The sequence below is a fragment of the Cetorhinus maximus genome, chromosome 5 (assembly GCF_964194155.1).
Source record: "Cetorhinus maximus chromosome 5, sCetMax3.hap1.1, whole genome shotgun sequence".
NCBI classification, from domain to species: domain Eukaryota; kingdom Metazoa; phylum Chordata; class Chondrichthyes; order Lamniformes; family Cetorhinidae; genus Cetorhinus; species Cetorhinus maximus.
In genome coordinates, this window is record NC_135883.1 from 162,565,340 (window position 1) to 162,587,490 (window position 22,151).

The 22,151-nt window shown below is 44.9% G+C and overlaps 1 protein-coding gene across 1 annotated transcript in view; it reads right to left on the reverse strand.

Annotated features, from left to right (window-relative positions):
* The window catches only part of LOC144681047 (mechanosensitive cation channel TMEM63B-like), a 68,166-nt gene that overhangs the window by 10,119 nt on the left and 35,896 nt on the right, over positions 1 to 22,151 (reverse strand). The window contains exons 12-18 of the mRNA XM_078542733.1: positions 20,666 to 20,799; positions 14,473 to 14,610; positions 9,772 to 9,925; positions 8,988 to 9,094; positions 5,841 to 5,927; positions 1,112 to 1,177; positions 197 to 359 (exon numbers count right to left, since the gene is read on the reverse strand). Coding sequence (XP_078398859.1) covers positions 197 to 359; positions 1,112 to 1,177; positions 5,841 to 5,927; positions 8,988 to 9,094; positions 9,772 to 9,925; positions 14,473 to 14,610; positions 20,666 to 20,799 — 849 coding nt within the window. The remainder of the gene's footprint in view (positions 1 to 196; positions 360 to 1,111; positions 1,178 to 5,840; positions 5,928 to 8,987; positions 9,095 to 9,771; positions 9,926 to 14,472; positions 14,611 to 20,665; positions 20,800 to 22,151) is intronic.

Here is a 22,151-nt window from a genome sequence, read left to right on the forward strand (position 1 = left end):
AATAGGGCCAATTAGCACCTGGACTCCCCCTTTGGCAGCTGCTGAATTGGAAGTGTTGTGAGGAGGAGGAGGATTTACAAGGCTCAGGGAAGGGTGCTGAATGATTTACTCCTGTTCCCATGTTCCACATAAAAATTGTGGGCCTACATAATGAAGAACACTCATTGGCAAACCCACAAAGAGAACCAGGACCCACCTGCTTGATGACTTTTCTCTCTGCTGCTGATTTGACCATCAACATCCTTACCGCGTAGACCAGCAGGGTGGGGAGACGGAGGAGAGCCATCGAATTCCCAATAAAGGCGGACGCGATGACATAATTCACAAAGAAGGCGCCCTGATCGGGGAGAAATACGCACCTGGAAATAAAATAAGATGGCAGCATCTAGCAGGGAACTATAGTCAAACAGCCCTGTGAGAGCTCCACCGACAACATCAATGTGCTGCTTGAGTTTTAAAGAATGTGTCTTCTTACGGAAACACCGCTCCTGTTGGGACACTGTTACCAACCACTGGTACAGTCAAATTAGACAATTCCATCAGAGCCCAGAAATCCACACTTCAGACCCTTCTCACCCTCCCCAATATTCAAGTTAGCTTTCTTACAGCCCCATCAGAAACTCATCCCTCATACGTTTCCTCTAACCTGATCCTTCATATATGTAGACACATAGGATGGAATTTAATGTTGGCAATAAGGGTCTCGCCTGCTACAGAACAAGTGAGAACTCCGCATCACCCCTGTGGGGGATTGCCTGCTGGAATTTTAAGTGGCCAGCATCAGGGCCTTCCCCTGGATTTAGGACTCCAGGGCAGAAATCCTTCCCCCCATGAGCTGCTGGCCAATCAGAGGCCACACAGACACCCATCAACCCAAGTGTCATCCATTCTATGTGTAAACACACACACCCATCCCTTATAGATTTACTCCCGCCCCATAAACCCATTTCTCAAACATGCCCTACCCAATTATCCATCCTTAAAAATCTGCACCCCACAAACTTACTCAAATCCATCATGCACAAACACATCTCCCCCATAAATTCAACCCTTTCAAAGTGGATCACTACTTCCTGCTGCATGTAAACAGTGTCAAGAGCAGAATACTCACTCAAATCTAATCTTGGCTCGCTCCAGAAAACTCTTGTCAAAGAGCCATCGAAAGAAGACATCTAGACTGTAACACAGAGGAGCACAGGGAAATGATGATTCAGTTAAGGTATGGTTACGCCATGCAACAGTACAGAATTAATTACAGCGGATTCAGGAGATCTGAAATAAAAACAAAGTACTGGAAAAACTCAGGCAGGTCTAGCAGCATCTGTAAAGACAGAATTAACGTTAAGTCTAATACGACTCCTCTTTGGAAGAATTAATAAAAGCTTGAGATGATTGAGCCAAGGGGCAGAACTTTAAAAGGACTCAGATTATACAGCCCATAGATAAGAGATTTAATGAGACATCACCAAAGTTTATAAAATACTAAATGGTTTATAGTGAAATACAACCAGATGTTAAGCCTTTACAGGAAGCGTTTCAATGAGATCAACACACGTTAATCTAAAGTTATATTCTAGGGAATATAAATTTAGTCCACTCGATCTCTCCTCATAGGAAAATTCCATTATCCCAAGAATTAATCAAGTAATAATTGTTCCTTCTAAACTGCACAGGCCATACAGGGAACAATTCTGAAGATTAATGACCCTCAGAGAAGAAATTCTTCCTCATCGCTGTCTTAAATGGGAGATCCCTTATTTTTAAACTGTGCCCCCTAGAAGTAGAAGCTATAACACAGGAATACTTGCGTGCCAAACAGCATAAGCAGCAAGTGATAGACAAGAGCTAAGCAATTCCACTAACGATGGATCAGATCTAAGCTCTGTAGTCCTACCACATCCAGTCGTGAATGGTGGTGGACAATTAAACAACTGAGTGGAGGAGGAGGTTCCACAAATATCCCCATCCTCAATGATGGGGGAGCCCAGCACATCAGTGCAAAAGACAAGGCTGAAGCATTTGTAACAATCTTCAGCCAGAAGAGCCGATCCGAGGAAGTTCTGAGGAACAAAGGGACCTTGGCGTGTGTGTCCATAGATCTCTGAAGGCGGAGGGTTATGTTAGTGGGGTGGTGAAAAAGACATATGGGACACTTGCCTTTATCAATCGAGGCATAGATTACAAAAGTAGGGAGGTCATGTTGGAGTTGTATAGAACCTTGATGAGGCCACAGCTGGAGTACTGTGTGCAGTTCTGGTCACCACATTATAGGAAGGATGTGATTACACTGGAGGGGATGCAGAGGAGATTCACCAGGATGTTGCCTGGGATGAAATATTTAAGTTATGAAGAGAGGTTGGAAAGACTTGGGTTGTTTTCGTTGAGCAGAGAAGACTGAGGGGCGACCTGATCAAGGTGTACAAGATTATGAGGGGCACAGGGTGGATAGGGAGCTGCTGTTCCCCTTAGTTGAAGGGTCAGTCACGAGGGGACATAAGTTCAAGATGAGGGGCAGGAGGTTTAGGGGGGATGTGAAGAAAAACCTTTTTACCCAGAGGGTGATGATGGTCTGGAAAGTGCTTCCTGGGAGGGTGGTGGAGGCGGGTTGCCTCACATCCTTTAAAAAGTACCTGGATGAGCACTTGGCCCATAGCCTTGAACGTTATGATATGCCAAGTGCTGGGAAGTGGGATTAGGTAGGTAGGTCAGGTGTTTCTCACGTGTCGGTGCAGACTCGATGGGCCGAAGGGCCTCTTCTGCACTGTGTGATTCTGAGTGGATCTTGACATCCTCCAGAGGTCCCCAGCAACACAGATGCCAGTCTTCAGCCAATTTGATTCACTCCAGGTGATATCAAGAAACAGCTGAAGGCACTGGACAGTGTGGGCCTTGACAATATTCTAGCAATAGTCCCGAAGGCTTCTGCTCCAGAACTTACAGCGCCCCTAGCAAAGCTGTTCCAGTACAGCTACAACACTGGCATCTACCCAGCAATGTGAAAAATTGCCCAGGCATGTCCTGCCCACAAGAAGCAGGACAAATCCAACCCGGCCAATTACTTCCCCATGAGCCTACTCTCAATCATCAATAAAATGATGGAAGGGACTATCAACAGTGCTATCAAGCAGCATTTGCTTAGCAATTATCTGCTCAGTGATGCTCAAGTTGGGTTCTGCCAGGGCCACTCAGCCGCTGACTTCATTACAGCCTTGGTTCAAACATGGACAAAAGAGCTGAATTCCAGAGGTGAGTTAAGAGTGACTGCCCTTGACATCAAGGCAGCATTTGATCAAATGTAGCATCAAGGAGCCCTGGCAAAACTGGAGTCAATGGGAATCGGGGAAAACTCTTCGCTGGCTGGAGTCATACCTAGCACAAAGGAAGGTGGCTGTTGGAGGTCAACCACCTCAGTTCCAGGCCATCGCTGCACGAGTTCCTCAGGGTAGTGTCCTCGGCCCAACCATCTCCAGCTGCTTCATCAATGATCTTCCTTCCATCACAAGGTCAGAAGTGGGGATGTTTGCTGATGATTGCACAATGTTCAGCACCATTCAAGACTCCTCAGATACTGAAGCAGTCCATGTCCAAATGCAGCAAGACCTGGACAATATCCAGGCTTGGGCTGACAAGTGGCAAGTTACATTCGCGCCACACAAGTGCCAGGCAATGACCATCTCCAACAAGAAATAATCTAACCATCGCTCTTTGACATTCAATGGCATGACCATCACTGAATCCCCCGCTATCAACATCCTGGGGTGTTACCATTGACCAGAAGCTGAACTGGACTAGCCATATAAATACTGTGGCTACAAGAGCAGGTCAGAGGCTAGGAATCCTGCAGGGAGTAACTCACCCCCTGACTCCCCAAAGTCTGTCCACCTTCTACAAAGCACAAGTCAGGTGTGTGATGGAATACTCTGTACCTGCCTGGATGAATGCACCTCCAACAACACTCAAGAAGCTTGACACCATCCAGGACAAAACAACCCGCCTGATTGGCACCCCTTCTACAAACATTCACTCCCTCCACCACCGACGCACAGTAGCAGCAGTGTGTGCTATCTACAAAATGCACTGCAGGAACTCACCAAGGCTCCTTAGACAGCACCTTCCAAACCCATGACCACTACCACCTAGAAAGACAAACCAGCATGCACATGGGAACACCGCCACCTGGAAGTTCCCCTCCAACCCACTCACCATCCTGACTTGGAAATATATCACCGGTCCTTCACTGCCATCTGCCACATTCTGACCCACTCACTTAACCTGTTTAAATCCTTTCGCAGCCTCTTTGTGTTTTCCTCATAGCTGACCTTCCCACCTAACTGTATCATCAGCAAACTTGGATACATTGCACTTGGTCTCCTCATCTAAGTCATTAATGTATATTGTACATAGACGGGGCACAAGCACTGAATCTTGTGCTACCCAACTAATTTAAGTCTGCCCATCCAAAATTGACCTGTTTATTCCTACTGTTTTCTGTCAGTGAGCCGATCCTCAATCCAAGTTAATATGTTATCCACAAACCCAGGAATTCAAATTGCGTGTTAAAACCTCTTGTGTGGCATCTGACCGACTGCTTTTTCAAAATTCAAATAGACTACATCCACTGGTTGCCCCCTATCTACCCAGCGAGTTACATCCTCAAAAAACTGGTACAGATTCGTCAAAAAATTATTTCCCCTTCATAAATCCATTTTGACTCTGCCCGACCATTTAATGATTTTTTAATTCGCCATTGTCAACTCCCTAATAATGTATTCTAGCATTTTCCTGACTACTGATGTCATGCTAACTGGCCTATAGTTCCCTGTTTGCCCCTCTCCCTCCTTTCTTGAATAGCAGGGTTACGTCTGTTACCTTACAATCTATGGCAACCATTCTGGAATCTAGAGAAACCAAGACAATCACAACCAATCCATCCACTATCTCTACAGCCACATCTTTTAAAAACCCAAGGGAATCAGCCATCTGGTTTAGATAATTTGTTGGCTTTCAGTCCAAGTAAATGTCTCCAGTATTTCTTTACTAATATTAATATCTTCAAGCCCCTCGTCTTTACTAGACCCTTGATTCCCCATTACTTCTGCAATTTTTTTTGTGTTTTCTACAGATGTGAAGACAGGTACAATGTATTTGTTTAATCACTCTGCCATTTCCTTGTTTCCCATGATAATTCCTTGTCTCTGCCTCTAAGGGATCCACATTTACTTTCACTAATCTCTTTTTTCTATACCTATAGAAGCTTATAAAATCTCATTTTGTAATTTATTTATTTATGTATTTCTACAGTGCTTTTCATATACCTCAAACACTCCAACATGCCCCACATACAATGAACTACTTTATCATTAAGTAGACAGACTTAGGACAGAGGGTTTGAGTTTATGAATGTGAACTTAATTTCCTTTAAAATCTGGAAATATCTGGTAGCAATGAAAGTAACCGTAAACCTGTCAAGATGTCGTAAAAACAAACTAGTTCGCTAATGTCCTTTAAAAGGTGGCAACATTCTCATCCTTACCAATGTTCCCTCTAAACTACAGGCATGCGTGCTCGCACAGCAACCCAGAACATACCAGCACAGGCTGCACCGATGAATGGGCTGTGCACACAAAACAAACATTTAGAGGGTTGTTGGCCCTTACCTGGTCTGGTTTGCATGCAACTTAGTCCCACCCTAACACAGTTGGCTCTCAACTGCCCTCTGTTGGCCACTGAGCTGTATCAATTCACTCAGGACAGATAACAAATGCAGCATCGTCAATAATCCCGAAAATGAATTTTTAAAAAATGATGTGGCTCTGGTTCAGAGTTGATTGAGCCCTTACCTAGTGAGGCCCAGGGAAGGCAGGATCAGTACCATTGTAATGAGGAAGCTGTAGAGCTTGTGCATGGTGACACGGTTTTCCGCAGACCTGTGGAAAAACAGGAATTTCAAAAAGATGGATGGACAACTTCAGAAAGTGAACAAATCCCCAAGAAGCTGCCAGGCCCCCGTTCCTGGACTAGGCCTCAGAGTTATCAGGGAACACTGAACACAGCTACAGAAAGCAATGTCATGTTTGACTTGATCCCTTTTTTTTTTAAGATGAAGTCAGTGGCTCAGGGAATTCCAAGCATTTTGCTGTGCTAAAATTAACTCCAATGATGTCAAGGGGAATATTATGAGATGTACTCCAAATTGGCTAAAGGACAGTACAAATAGCATTGTTTCCAAATGATGTTCAGTTACTGGTGGGGCCTGGTCACTAGTGATTCCACAAGGCCCCATGCTGAATCTCTTCCTGTTTTATTAATGAATTTAAAGAGTGTACGTAGTGCAGATGAAAAACTGTGTGGTCGAGTCAAACTTAGGAGCTTATTCCATATTTAAAATCGTTAAAGGTACAGGGATCATAGGAAAAGCACTAAATCGTTAGGCTTTTCAAGACTGTCCTGCCACCATTCGATGGTTAATCTGGATCTTAATTCCAACCTCCAGCCATGGGTTCCATATCCCTTACTACACTTCACTCGCAAAAAAATCTATCAACCTCAGATTGAAAATTATTGACTGAACTAGCATCTACTCTTTTTTATGGGAAGGAGTGGGAGTCGGGGAAGATTCTGGTGAATCTGCAATGCACACCTTCCAAAGCCAACAATATATCCTAAGATGTAGTGCCCAGAACTGTGCACAGTTCTCCGGGTGTGGTCTGATCAGAATTTTGTACAGCTGTAACAAAACTTCATCCTCTTTATATTCTAGTCCTCTAGTTATGAAGGCTATAATTCTATTGGTCTTTATAGAACTTGCAAACTGGTGGGTTGTTTAAGACAGTGGTTCTCAAACTGGGGTCCACAGGCCCTTGGAGGCTTGCCAGAGTAAGGCCGGTCTTGCAGGTGGGCGACCGGAGACGGACTTGGTAGAGCCAAGAGGTGGGAGCAGAGTGCAGCCACCACATCCTCAATGCAGACTGGTCTTCCCGTCTCACGAGGAGGGGAGGGCACATGGAGTGCTAAGAGTGGCACGAAGATGACTATGTCTGTAAAAAAAATTCTTAAGCATTATTGAAACCGTCATTGAATGTGGTACTTTTATATTACGTAGTATTACCGTGCTATCTAATCCATTTGAAAAGTGGCCCTTCAACCAAAAAGGTTTGAGAACCACTGGCTGAAGGGCTGCTCAGAACTAAGGGCCACCCAGTTCAATTGAAGGAGTGAGATTGAATGTGGGGAAGTTTAATTTTTCTGACCTGATCGACCTGTGGAACAGAAAAGAGATGGTGTGAGGACCAGTTCGTTTCAGTTCTTAACGCTATTGAAAAACTGCAAGTTCTATAAAGACTAATAGAATTATAGCCTTCATAACTAGAGGACTAGAATACAAAACGGATGAAGTTTTGTTACAGCTGTACAAAATTCTGATCAGACCACACCTGGAGAACTGTGCACAGTTCTGGGCACTACATCTTAGGATATATTGTTGGCTTTGGAAGGTGTGCATTGCAGATTCACCAGAATCTTCCCCGACTCCCACTCCTTCCCATAAAAAAGAGTAGCTGCTAGTTCAGTCAATAATTTTCAATCTGAGATTGATAGATTTTTTGCGAGTGAAGTGTATTAAGGGATGTGGAACCCATGGCTGGAGGTTGTAATTAAGATCCAGATTGACCATCAAATGGTGGCAGAACAGTCTTGAAAAGCCGAATGATTTAGTCCTTTTCCTACGATAAGGAAGATGATATTTTGGATAATAACCAGTTCACTTTTGAAGGACCATAATTATTCACAGAAATGCCTTGAATTGGTTCTCTTTCATGTTTCCCTCAGGGTAGGATGGGGAAAACAGGAATCAGTCCAACAAGAAGTTGAATGAGTGCATAAGTAGCTGATGACCTTCAATTGCTTAAAGGCTAATAAGATGGTGAAGGGAGTAGAGGGTGTTGAGTTGACAATTTGCCGCAATTAAATAGGATGGGAGGACCAGAGGTTATATAAGGCCAGATCTAGGGTTAGATCTCAGGAGGTGGTTCTTTTCCCAGAGGAACAGCAGACTTTTGGAACATGCTGCAGCCAGTTAACTGAATTCCTTCAAATGAAAGCTGGACCTGTTTCTGGCCAGGACGGAGATCACCTCGAACAAAAGGTAGGCACAGCACAGAATTATCAGGGCCAGGGTGATCTCCTGGACTAGTTCCCATTGCCTGAAGGGACTGGAGAGGAACTCCCTAGATTTGTCTCAATTTACCCTAGCTTTCTTAATCTAGTATTTTGCCTCTCCCAGGAGATCACCTGGTTTCGGGTGGACTAGGAATCGTACATATCATGATGTACAAAGTATCAAAATAGCGTAGGACAGGCTGGATGGACCAGAGGGTCTTTTCCTGTCCGTCATTGTCCTAACTCAGTGATGTACAGTGATGTGCTCCAGTTGAAGAAACAATTAAAGATAAGACTTGAGCAACGAACAACACAAGTGAATCAATTAACTAACTCAAATTTTCAATAAATCACATAAAATATTTACCCAGGTGAGAAGTATTTTTGAATTGAACCAAACAGTTCAAATAGGTTTCTGCTTTGACCTGTGTTGGGCTAGCTGATCTCGGGCACTAGTTAACAACAGTGCGACAAATTTTCCATGGTGCCCAGTTAAGTGGTCAAATCTCCATGGTTTGCCACCATCCCTCTGTACAGTTTGAGAGTGTGTTGTGTGTGTGTGTGTGTGTGTGAGATAAGGACAAGATCTGCTTCAATACAGACGCCCCTTTTTGGATCCCTGAAGTGTGTTGTTCCTGTCCAGGACCAAATGTACCCTGGTTGGATGGCCAATCATAAACCCCACCCCAGCAACATGTCAACACTTTCGTTGGGGGGAAGCTGAAGGAGAGGAAATGTTCAATGGGTTTTTTAAGAGAAACAGCAAGAGAAGTATATTGAAAAGGAAAGGAGTTCTTACAGATATACATGCATGATTACAGATTTCCTACCTTGTCCAGTGACCCTCGAATAAGGTTGAATAGTACACTATTGTGGGCAGCAGAGAAGAGAAGGCCCACAGCAGGAGCGTGGGGAAGAACTGGCTGATGACAGGATTCTGCATTCAAAGACAATGAAAAGGTCAGTGAAACTGGTAATTGTTATTTGACATAAAATGAATTCAAAAAAGAGAAAATACAGTCCACCAGCACAGGTAAGAGAACATGTACCTCCAGGGCCAGAAGGTGGGCTGTTCAAATCCCATTACTCAAAACTCATTTGTTTCACAAAGGGCGTTTCATAACAGGAGAGGTTTCTGTTGGAAGGGAGGGGCGTGGGATGTGGATAAAGGAAGCTGTGTGTTAAAGCTTAAATCTAGAGTTGACGGGGGAGAGGAGGGACTCTGGTGTTAGAGTTACAATCTGGAACGGTATAAACGGAAGCCAGAAGGTTCCCCAGATGGCTTATTGTGGTACTGATCCTAATGGAGTAGGAGGATCCCAGGATCAATCGTCAGTCTAAGGAGAGATAGCTGACCCTTAGCAGGGCAGCAGTAGAATATATCTGGAGTGGCCGGGAAAATGAAAAGTCAGCCAGGATTCCCGCTAACTAGTGACCCCAACTCGATGAAAACTGCATGAGGTTCAGTTACGATATCCCCCCACTCCCAACAGTCAAAAGAGACTGGTGGCACCCAATATCTGCTGTCTCACACAAGGAACCAGCACCTTCAACAGGAGGAGGAGAAAACTGGATGGGGGAAAAAAAACGAGAGAGAAAAACAGCCTTACTTACATTGAGGTAACGGATGGGCTGGGTGACATTGAACTTGTCCATGGTGGACAGCGCAATTGATGGAGTGGTGAGAAAAAACAGCAAAACGAACAGTGTAAAGTTTATTAAGATGCAGCGACTCCACCAGCGAATTCCCTGGACAGAGATGTTCTCCCTGAAGGCAAACAAGAGAAAGCACAACATTAAGAACTAGAGTCCCCAGTCAACACATAGCACATGCCCTCACCTCCACCAACCCCTCCCTTCCAATCAACAGTTGAAATATCTTGCCAACACTCCTAGCTGACATTTTTACAAAGCACTGGGGCAGAATTTAATAGTTACGTAGGTCCCATCAATAATACGAGTTTTATATTCCAGATCTATTTAATTAATTAAATTGTAATTCCCTAGCTGGGATTTGTACTCCTGACTCTAGTTCATTAATCCTGGCCTCTGGATTACTCATCTATTAACATTACCGCTAAGCTATCGTACCCATCTCTTAGAATGAAGAGAAACTGTTTCCAATGCTTGAAGGGTCAATAACTATAAAATATCAGTTTCAGGTGAAATTCAAAGAACAGGCAACATGAGGAAAAATGTGTTTTTTTAACCAAAAATAGATGGTTCAGAAGGGAATTGAAAAAGCAAAATAAGAGAACAAAGAGAGAGTATGAAAAAGACTGACAGCTAACAATAAAGAGAGTCCAAAAGTCTTCTCCAGGTATATAAATAGTGAAAGTGTGGGAAGAGGAGGAGTGGGGTCAATTAGGGACCAAAAAGGGGATTAACGATTGGAGGCGGGGGTGCATGGCTGAGGTATTAAATGAATACTTTGCATCTGTCTTCAACAAGGAAGGTATTGTTGTCCAGGTCATATGAAAATGAGGTAGTTGAGACACTTGAAGGGTTTAAAATTAATGAGGAGGTATTGGATAAGCTGCCTGTACTTAAAAGTTGATAAGGCACCAGGTCTGGCAGAGATGCATCCAAGGACACTGAAGGAAGTGACAGTGGAAATTATGGAGCCACTGGACAGAATTTTCCAATCTTCCTTAGACTCAGTGGGGGTGCCAAAGGACTGGAGAATTGCAAATGTTACACCTAGTTCAAAAAAGGGGTGTAAAGATAAGCCCAGCAACTATCGGCCAGTCAGCTTAACTTCAACAGTGGGGAGTTAGAACCCCTGCTCTCCCTGATATATATTAATCACCTAGACCTTGGAGCAGAGGTACAATTTCAAAATTCACAGATAACACAAAATTTGGAAGTATTACGGGTCATGAGGAGGTTAGTGTAGAACTTCAAAAGGACATAGACAGGTTGGTGGAATGGGCGGACAAATGGCAGATGAAATTTAATGTAGAGAAGTGTGAAGTGATTCATTTTGGTGGCAAAAACACAGAGAGACAACGTAAACTAAACAGTACATTTCTAAATAAGGAGCAGAGTGACCTGGATGCTTATATGCATAAATCATTGAAGGTGGCATGACAAGGTTGACAGAGTGGTTAATAAAGCACACCAATAGAGGCATGGAGTACAGAAGTGAGGAAGTTATGATAAGTTGTATAAAGCACTGGTTCAACCTCCGTTGAAGTACTGGATCCAGTTCTGGCCACCACACTTTAGGAAAGATGTGAAAGTATTTGAGAGGGTGCAGAAAAGATTCACAAGAATGGTTCCAGGGATGAGAAATATTAGTTACGTGGATAGATTAGAGAAGTTGGAAGTGGTGTTCTTGGAGAAGCAAAGATTAAGAGGAGATTTGATAGAGGTATTCTATATCATGAGGGGTCTGGACAGAGTAGATAGGGAGAAACTGTTCTCATTGTTGGAAGGATCGAGAACCAGATGGCACAGCTTTAAGCTAATTGGCAAAAGAAGCAACAGTGACATTAGGAAAAACTTTCTCACATAGTGAGTGGCTAGGATCTGGAATGTACTGTCTGAGAGTATGGTGGAAGCAAGGTCAACTGAGGCTTTCAAAAGGGAATTGGATAATTATCTCAAAAAGGAAAAATTTGCAGGGCTACAGGGAAAAGGCACTAGATGAATTGCTCCTTCAGAGGGCCACCACAGACCAAATGGCCTCGTTTTAAAACAATTCTTTTGCAGAGTGTGGGGGTCACTGGCTAGGCCAGCATTTATTCCCTATCCCAAATTGCCCTTGAAAAGGTGATGGTGGGCTGCCTTCTTGAACCGCTGCAGTTCCTGTGGTGTAAGTGCTCTTAGGGAGGGGGAGTTCCAGGATTTTGTACTCAGCAACAGTGAAGGAACGGTGAAATAGTTCCAAGTCAGAATGGTGTGTGACATGGAGGGAAACTTGCAGGTGGTGGTATTCCCATGTCTTTGCTGCCCTTGTCCTTTGGGTTGGTAGAGGTCACGGGTATAAAAGGTGCTATTGAAGGAGCCTTGGTGAGTTGCTGCAGTGTGTTTTGCAGCTTGTACACACTGTTGCCACTGTGCATCGACAGTGAAGGGAGTAGATGTTTAAAGTGGTGGATGGGGTGCCAATCAAGCCGGAGGCTTTGTCCTGGATGATATCAAGCTTCTTGAGTGTTGTTGGAGTTGCACTCATCCAGGCAAGTGGAAAGTATTCCATCACACTCTTGACTTGTGCTTTGAAGATGTGGACAGGCCTTTGTGAGGTGGTGAGTTACTCACTGCAGAATTCCCAACCTCTGACCTGCTCTTGTAGCTACAGTATTTATATAGCTGGTCCAGTTCAATTTCTGGTCAATGGTAACCCCCCCCAGGATGTTGGTAGTGGGGGTTTCAGCAATGGTAATGCCATTGAATGTCAAGGGGCAATGGTTAGACTCTCTATTGTTGGCGATGTTCATTGCCTGACACTTGTGTGGCAAGTAACATTTCTGCCACACATCAGTCCAAGCCTGGATATTGTCCAGGTCTTGCTGCATTTGGACATGCACTGCTTCAGTATCTGAGGAGTTGCGAATGGTGCTGAACATTGTGCAATCATCAGTGAACATGCCCAATTCTGACCTTATGATGGGAGGAAGCACCTGAAGATGGTTGGGCCTAGGAAACCACCCTAAAGAAGTCCTGCAGCGATATCCTGGGACTGAGATGACTGATCTCCAACATCCACAGCCATCTTCCTTTGGGTGAGGTATGACTCCAACCAATGTAGAATTTTTCCCCTGATTCCCATTGACTCCAGTTTTGCTAGGGCTCCTAGATGTCACACTCTGTCAAATACTGCCTTGATGTCAAGGGTAGTCACTCTCACCTCACCTCGGGAGTTCAGCTCTTTTGTCCTTGTTTGGACCAAGGCCGTAATGAGGTCAGGTGCTCAGTGACCCTGGCAGAACCCAAACTGGGCGTCAGTGAGCAGGTTATTGCTGAGTAAGTGCTGCTTGATAGCACTGTCAACTTCTATCACTTTGCTGATGACCGAGAAGCGAGTGATGGGGCGGCAACTGGTGGGTTGGATTTGTTCTGCTTTTTGTGGACAGGGCATACCTGGGCAATTTTCCACATTGCCGAGTAGATGCCAGTGTTGTAGCTGTACTGGAACAGCTTGGCTAGGGGTGCGGCAAGTTCTGGAGCACAAGAAAAGAACCTGGTGCTGCTGCTGGCATGCCCTCCTGCACTCCATATTGAACCAGGCTTGGTGGTTGAGTCAGGATATGCTAGGCCATTAGGTTATAGATTGTGGTTGAATACAATTCTGTCACTGCTGATGGCTCACACTGCCTTATGGTTGCCCAGTTTTCAGTTGCTAGATCTTTTCAAAATCACGGTGGTAGTGCCACACAATACGATGGAGGGTATCCTCAATAAAGACAGGACTTTATCTCCACAAGGATTGTGCGGTGGTCACTCCTACCAGGTAGATTGGTGAGGACAAGGTCAAGAATATTATTCTCTCATTGATTCCCTCACCACCTGCCACAGACTAGTGTAGTAGCTATGTCCTTTAGGACTTGGCCAGCTTGGTCAGTGGTGGTGCTACAGAGTCACTATTGGTGATGGACTTTGAAGTCCCGCACCCAGAGTACATTCTCAGCCCTTGCCACCCTCAGTGCTTCCTCCAAGTGGTGTTCAACATGGAGCAGCACTGATTCATCAGCTGAGGGGGGGAGGTGGTAGATGGCAATCAGCAGCAGGGTTTCCTTGCCCACGTTTAACACGATGAATGAACTTTCATAGGGTCCAGTGTCAATGTTGAGGACTCCCAGGGCAACTCCCTCAGATTGTATACCGCTGTGCCGCCACCTCTGCTGGGTCTGTCCTGCTGGTAGAACACGACATTACAGAGGCTAGTTTTTTCATTTATTAATTGAATTTAAATTCCACCAGCTGCCATAGTGGGATTTAAACCCATGTTCCCGAAGCATTAGCCTGGACCTCTGGATTTGTAGTCCAGTGACATTACCAATACGCCACTTCCTCCTTCTGCGCTGTCTCTGATTCTACACAAGTGGTTAGGGTTTGGAATGAACTGCCTGTTAGGGCGGTGGAGGCAAATTCAATTGTAGCATCTAAAAGGAAATTGGATAATTAATTGAGGGAGAAGCAAATTTCAGGGATATGTGTAAAGACTGATTCAGTGGGACTAACTGGACTGCTCTTCGAAAGAGCCGGATCAGACTCGATGTGCCAAATGGCCTCCTCCTGTGCTGTACTATTGCTAAGATTTATGGTAGAAAATGTGAAAATAAAACAATTTTTGGAGATGCTGTACGTTACCAGTAAATATTCTTGGGATCTGGTGCATAGGCCACGTTCCATTTGGAAACTCCGAGATTCTGGCTGTAGGACGAAGGCTGTGTTTCCCACCGATAGTTACAGCCCTGGCACCTGAAGGCATTGAAATCTCTGAGGACACTAAAGAAACAGAACAGGCACTTTTACACAGAACTGCATAAAATTTGCAGCACAGCAAAGGCCATTCGGCTCAGTTAATCCGTACTGGTGTTTCTACTCCCACTAAGTCTCCTGCCAATGCAAGATGGCCGTGAATGATGGCCACTGATACCTGTCTGCACATGTGCACTGGTCCACGTATGTGCAGGAAACCAATGACATCACAGTGTATATTGCACTGTGCGACAGTCTAACACACAGTATTATGTATCACACTGTGACACTAGTCTAACACACAGTATTATGTATCACATGGTGACAGTGTGACACACAGTATGATGTATCTCACTGTGACACAGTATTATGTATCTCACTGTGACACAGTATTACACAGTATTATATTATCTCCATTGTAGCACAATCTAACACACAGTATTATGTATCTCACTGTGATACTGTCTAACACATATATCTCACTTCCGATGATTCATTCGGACTCGAAACGTTAACTGTGTCCCTCTCCGCAGATGCTGTCAGACCTGCTGAGTTTTTCCAGGTATTTTTGTTTTTGTTCTAGATTTCCAGCAACTGCAGTATTTTGCTTTTATTTTATTATATATCTCACTGTGACACAGACTAACACACTATTATATATCTCGATGTGAGTCCAACACACAGTATTACATATCTCACTATGACACAGTCTAACACATAGTATTATATTTCTCACTGTGACACTGTCTAACATACAGTATTATGTATCGCATTGTGACACAGTCTAACACACAGTATTACATAGCTCTCTGTGACACAGTCCAATACACAGTATTACATATCTCACTGTGACACTGTCTAACACACAGTATGACTCTTGAACCCTCAGCCTTGAACGCTCAGACTCTCCAAATAATTTCATATTCCGCTCACAATGACATAACAGAGTTAAAGTCTAGAACTGCACATGCACAGCATTGACAACAAACACAGCCTCCTGTTCCTGACAAATATCTGGAGGCTTGTGCCAAAATTGGGAGAGCTGCCCCACAGATAAGCAAGAGCCTGACATAGTCATATTCATGGAATCATACCTTACAGACAATGTCCCAGTCACCACCATCATCATCATCCACAAGTGGTGGCACAGTGGTATATGAACATGTGAATTAGGAGCAGGAGTAGGCCACTTGGCTTTTCATGGCTGAACTGATTGAGGCCTCAGCTCCACATTCCACCGATCCTGAATAAGCTTTGTTAGTCAAGAATCTATCACCCGCTGCCTTAAAAATATTTATTTACTCTGCCTCCACCAATTTCTGGGAAGAGAGTTCCAAAGATTGACAACCCACAGAGAAAAAATTTCTTCTCATCTCTGTCTTAAACGGGAAACCCCTTATTTTTAAACTGTGTTCCCTAGTTCTCATGTTGCCCTGGGAGTTCTTAACATCAACTCTGGACACCTTGAAATCTCAGGATCAGGTCAAACATGGGCAAGGAAACATCCTGCTGATTGCCATGTACTGCCCTCCCTCAGCTGATGAATCAGTACTTCACCATGTTGAACACCGCTTGAAGGAATCACTGAGGGTGACAAGGCACAGAATGTACTCTGGGTGGGGGAACTTCAATGTCCATCACCAAGAGTGGTTCAGCAGCACAACTACTGACTGAGCTGGCCGGGACCTAAAGGACATAGCTGCTAGACTGAGTCTGGGGCAGGTGGTGAGGGAACCAACAAGAGGGAAAAATCTACCTGACCTCATCTTCACCTATGTACTTATCACAGATGTATCTGCTGATGATCATATTGGTAGGGATGACCATCTTATAGACCTTCTGGAGGCTAAGTCCCATCTTCACATTGAGGATACCCTACATCATATGGTGTGGCACTACCACTGTCCTAAATGGGGTAGACTTCGGACACAACTCAAAACTGAGCAGCCGTGAGGCACTGTGGGCCATCAGTAGCAGCAGGATACAACCACAACATGTAACCTCATGGCCCGGCATATCCCCCACTCTACCATTACCATCAAGCCAGGGGATCAACACTGGTTCAATGAAGAGTGCAGGAGGGCATGCCAGGAGCAGCACCAGACATACCTAAAACTGAGGTGTCAAACTGGTGAAGCTACAACACAGGACTACATGCGTACCAAACAGCGAGAGCATGCAATAGACAGAGCTAAGCGATCCCACAACCAACAGATCAGAACTAAGCTCTGCAGTCCCGCCACATCCAGTCGTGAATATTGGTGAACAATTAAGCAACTAACTGGAGGAGGATGCTCCACAAATATCCCCATCCTCAATGATGGGGGAGCGCAGCACCTGTGCAAAAGGTAAGGCTGAAGCATTTGCAACAATCTTCTGCGAGAAGTGCTGAGTGGATGATCCATGTTGGTCTTCTCCTGAAGTCCCCAGCATCACAAATGCCAACCTTCAGCCAATTCGATTCACTCCACGTGATATCAAGAAACGGCTGAAGGCACTGGATGCCGCAAAGGCTATTGACCCTGACAACATTCCAGAAGACGTGCTCCAGAACTAGAGGCATCCTTAGTTAAGCTATTCCAGTACAAACACAACACTGGCATCTCCCAATAATGTGGAAAACTGCCCAGGTATATCCTGTCCACAAAAAGCAGGACAAATCCAACCTGACCAATTACCGGCCCATCAGTCTGTTTTTGATCATCGGCAAAATGGTGGAGGGGGTTGTTAACAGAGCTATCAAGTGGCACTTACTCAACAATAACCTTATTAATACTCATTTTGGGTTCCTCGAGGACCACTCAGCTCCTGACCTCATTACAGCCTTAGTCCAAACATGGACAAAAGAGTTGAACTTCAGAGATGAGGTGAGAGTGACTGCCCTTGATATCAAGGCAACACTTGAGCGAGTGTGATATCAAGGAGCCCTAGCAAAACTGGAGTCAATGGGAATCAGGGGGAAAACTCTCCAATGGTTGTAGTCATACCTAGCACAAAGAAAGACGGTTGTGGTTGTTGGAGGTCAATCATCTCATTCCCAGGACATCACTGCAGGTGTTCCTCAGGGGTAGTGTCCGAGGCCCAACCATCTTCAGCTGCTTTGTATCATTAAAGATCAGAAGTTCAGATGTTTGCTAATGGTTGCACAGCACTCTGCACCATTCGCGACCCCCTCAGACACTGAAGCAGTCCATGCCCATATGCAGCAAGACCTGGACAACATTCAGGCTTGGGCTGATAAGTGGCAAGTAACATTTGTGTCACACAAGTGCCAGGTAATAACCATCTCTGACAAGAGAGAATCCAACCATTTCCCCTTGACATTCAACGGCATTACCATCACTGAATCCCCCACTAGCAACATCATGGAGGTTACCATTGACTAGAAAATGAACCTGATAAGCCAGGACCAGCCATCAGGCTGAATACAGGACTAAAGGGGAAGTGAAAAGACTAATAAGAAAAGCAACGAAAGTGGTACAAGAAAGAGTAGGGCCGATTAGGGATTAAAAAGGCGACTTGCATGTGAAGGCAGGAAAAATAACGGAGGTATTAAACAAGTACTTTGCACCTGTCTTTGCAAAGTAAGAAGATGCGACCCAGGCCGAAATGAGAGAGGAGGTAACTGGTACACTGGAAAAATTTACAATTGAGAAGGAGGAGGTGTTAGAAAGGCTATCTTTACTTAAAATAGACAAGGCACCAGGACCGGATGAGATGCATCCAAGTGTTCTGAGGGAAGTGAGAGTGAAAATTTCAGAGGCACTAGTGATAATCTTCCAGTCCTCCTTAGACACAGGGGAGGTGCCAGAGGACTGGAGAACTGTGAATGTTACACCCTTGTTCAAAAAGTGGTGCAAGGATAAAGCCAGACATTACAGACCAGTCAGTTTGACCTCAGTAGTCGGGAAACTTCTGGAAACTAGAGTTTGGGACAAAATCAATAGTCACTTAGACAAGTGCAGATTGATTAAGGAAAACGAGCATGGATTAATTAAGGGAAAATCATGTTTAACTAACTTGCTGGAGTTTTTTGAGGAGGTAACAGATGAGGTTGATAAGGGAAACACTGTGGCGTGGTATATATGGATTTTCAAAAGGCATTTGATACAGTGCCACACAACAGACTCGTGTGCAAAATCCTAGCTCATGGGATAAAAGGGAAAGCAGGCACTTGGATAAGAAATTGGCTGAGTCACAGGAAACACAGTAGTGACAAAAGGTTGTTTTTCAGATTGGAGGAAGGTTTGTAGTGGAGTTCCTCAGGGGTCAGTGCTGGGACCCTTGCTCTTCCTGATATATATTAATGACCTAGACTGTGGTGTTCAGGACATGATTTCAAAATCTGCAGATGATATGAAGATTGGAAATGTTGTCAACTGTGATGAGGATAGTCTTGAACTTCAAAAAGACATAGACATGTTGGTGGATTGGGCAGACAAGTGGAAGATGACGTTCAATGCAGAGAAGTATGACAGGAAGAATACGGAGAGGCAGTATAAAATAAAGGGAGAGACTCTAAAGGAGGCACAGGAACAGAGGGACCTCAGTGTATATGTACATAGGTCATTAAAGATGGCAGGGCATGTTGAGAGAACATTTAATAAAGCATATAGTATCTTAGGCTTTATTAATAGGGGCATTGAGTACAAGAGTAAGGAGGTCATGTTGAACTTGTATAAGACACTAGTTAGGCCTCATCTGGAGTACTGCATCCAGTTCTGGGCACCATACTGGAGGAAGGATGTGAAGGTGTTGGAGAAAGTACAGAGGTGATTCACAAGAATGATTCCAGTGATAAAGAACTGTAGCTATGAGGAAAGATTGGAGAGGTTGGGACTGTTTTCCTTGGAGAAAAGAAGGCTGAGAGGAGACTTGGTAGAGGTATTCAATATCCTGAGGGGTATGGACAGGGTAAATAATGAGAAACTGTTCCCCCTCAAGAGAGCATCAAGAACTAGAGGGCACAGATTCAAAATAATTGGCAAAAGGAGTAAGTGTGATGTGAGGAAAACTTTTTTCACCCAGAGGGTGGTTGGAGTCTGGAACGAACTTCCTGAGAGGATGGTGGAGGCAGGTTCGACCGAGGTATTCAAAAGGGAATTGGATTGCTACCTGAAAAGAGAGAATGTGCAAGGTTACGTGGGATAAGGCAGGGGAGTGGGACTAGGTAGAACGCTCTTTCAGAGAGCCAGTGCAGACTTGGTGGGCTGAATGGCCTCCTTGTGCACTGTGGCTACAAGGGCAGTTCAGAGACTGGGAATTATGCTGACAGTAACTCACCTCCTGACTCCCCAAAGCCGGCCCACCATCTTCAAGGCAGAAGTCAGGAGTCTGATGGAATTTTCCCCACTTGCCTGGGTGAGTGCAGCTCCAACAACACTCAAGAAGCTCAACACCATCCAGGACAAAGCAGCCCACTTATTTGGCGCCCCATCCACCACCTTCAGCGTCCACTCCCTCCACCACATGCACAGTGGCAGCAGTGCGTACCATCTACAATATGCACTACAGCAACTCACTAAGGCTCCTTCGACAGCACCTTCCAAACACAACCTCTGCCAACTAGAGGGACAAGGGCAGCAGACATTTGGGAACACCACCACCTGGAAGTTCTCCTCCAAGCCATTCACCATCCTGACTTGGAAGTATATCGCTGTTCCTTCACTGCCGCTGAGTCAAAATCCTGGAACTCCCTCCCTAACAGCACTGTGGGTGTACCTACACCACATGGACTGCATTGGTTCAAGAAGGCAGCTCACCACCACCTTCTCAAGGGCAATTAGGGATGGTCAACAAAAATGCTGGCCTAGCCAGCGAAACACACATTCGTTGAAAAAAATTTTTTAAAAGATAAACACAAGAGCGAGAATGATTATGTTGATAGGGTCACATTTGGAGCCTGAATACCAGCTTACCAGCTGGGTTGAATGGTTTGATTCTGTACTGTGGAATTTATGTAATTCTTTGTAACACCTACGATAGCACATTTTATTAGAAGTGCAGAGTAAAAACTCCCAATACCTGCTAAAAAATCAACCAACTAATTGTCAACTTTCTGTGGTTCAAGTCCCAGACTTACAGTGCCGCCATGGCTTCATCCTGGAAGGTAATGAAAGCGAGTCCAAGCGATTTCTGATCTAACACTTCCTTCTCCTGGGTGCACTCATTCATAATTTCAGTCTCCAGATTAGTGTAATATTCCACGGCATCCACCTATCAGAGAAGAGCCAGAGTTTTGCGATGTGTTGCCAACTAAGAAGAATTCTTAGAAAAGAACTAAAAAAAAAGTTTTGAAAATGTAGTTACCCAAGTCAGGAGACCGAACTGGTGGACAGGGCAAGCTAGATAGGCCAGTGACTTTCTCCTGCAAAAAGTACTTCACTTGTTGGGAACACAGTGTGATGTAACTGGCCACTCCCAAATGTGAATGCAAATTCCAAGAGTTAGAAGTAGATACCCTCCCTTAGCAGTCCCCTATTTACCTTAACCCCAGACTCAGAAGGGTGCACCACCCCCCAACCAACTTTACTCTTTTTTTGTTCACAGGATGTGGGCTTCGCTGGCTGGGCCAGCATTTATTGCCCATCCCTAGTTGCCCATGAGAAGGTGGTGACGAGCTGCATCTTGAACCACTGCAGTCCATGTGGTGAAGGTACACCCACAGTGCTGTTAGGGAGGGAGTTCCAGGATCTTGACTCAGCAACAGTGAAGGAACAGTGATATATTTCCAAGTCAGGATGTTGAGTGACTTGTGGACAACTTCCAGGTGGTAGTGTTCCCATCTATCTGCTGCCCTTGTCCTTCTAGCTAGTACTGGTAGTGGGTTTGGAAGGTGCTGTCGAAGGAGCCTTGGTGAATTGCTGCAGTGCATTTTGTAGATGGTACACACTGCTGCTACTGTGCATCAGTTGTGGAGGAAGTGAATGTTTGCGGATGTGGTGCCAATCAAGCGGGCTGCTTTGTCCTGGACGTTGTCAAGCTTCTTGAGTGTTGTGGGAGCTGCACTCATCCAGGCAAGTGGGGAGTATTCCATCACACTCCTGACTTGCGCCTTGTAGATGGTGGACAGGCTCTGGGGAGTCAGGAGGTGAGTTACTCGTCGCACTGTTCCTAGCCTCTGACCTGTTCTTGTAGCCACAGTATTTATATGGCTAGTCCACTTCAGCTTCTGCTCAATGGTAACCCCCAGGATGTTGATAGTGGGGGATTCAGTGATGGTAATGCCATTGAACATCAAGGTGCAATGGTTGGATTCTCTCCTGTTGGAGATGGTCATTGCCTGACTCTTGTGTGGTGCGAATGTTACCTGCCACTTGTCAGCCCAACCTAAATATTGTCCAGGTCTTGCTGCACTTGGACATGGACTGCTTCAGTATCTGAGGAGTCGCGAATGGTGCTGAACATCAGTGAACATCCCCACTCCTGACCTTATGAAGGAAGGTCATTGATGAAGCAGCTGAAGATGGTTGGGCAGAGGACACTACCCTGAGGAACTCCTGCAGTGATGTCCTGGACCTGAGATGACTGACCTCCAACAACCACAACCATCTTCCTTTGTGCTAGGT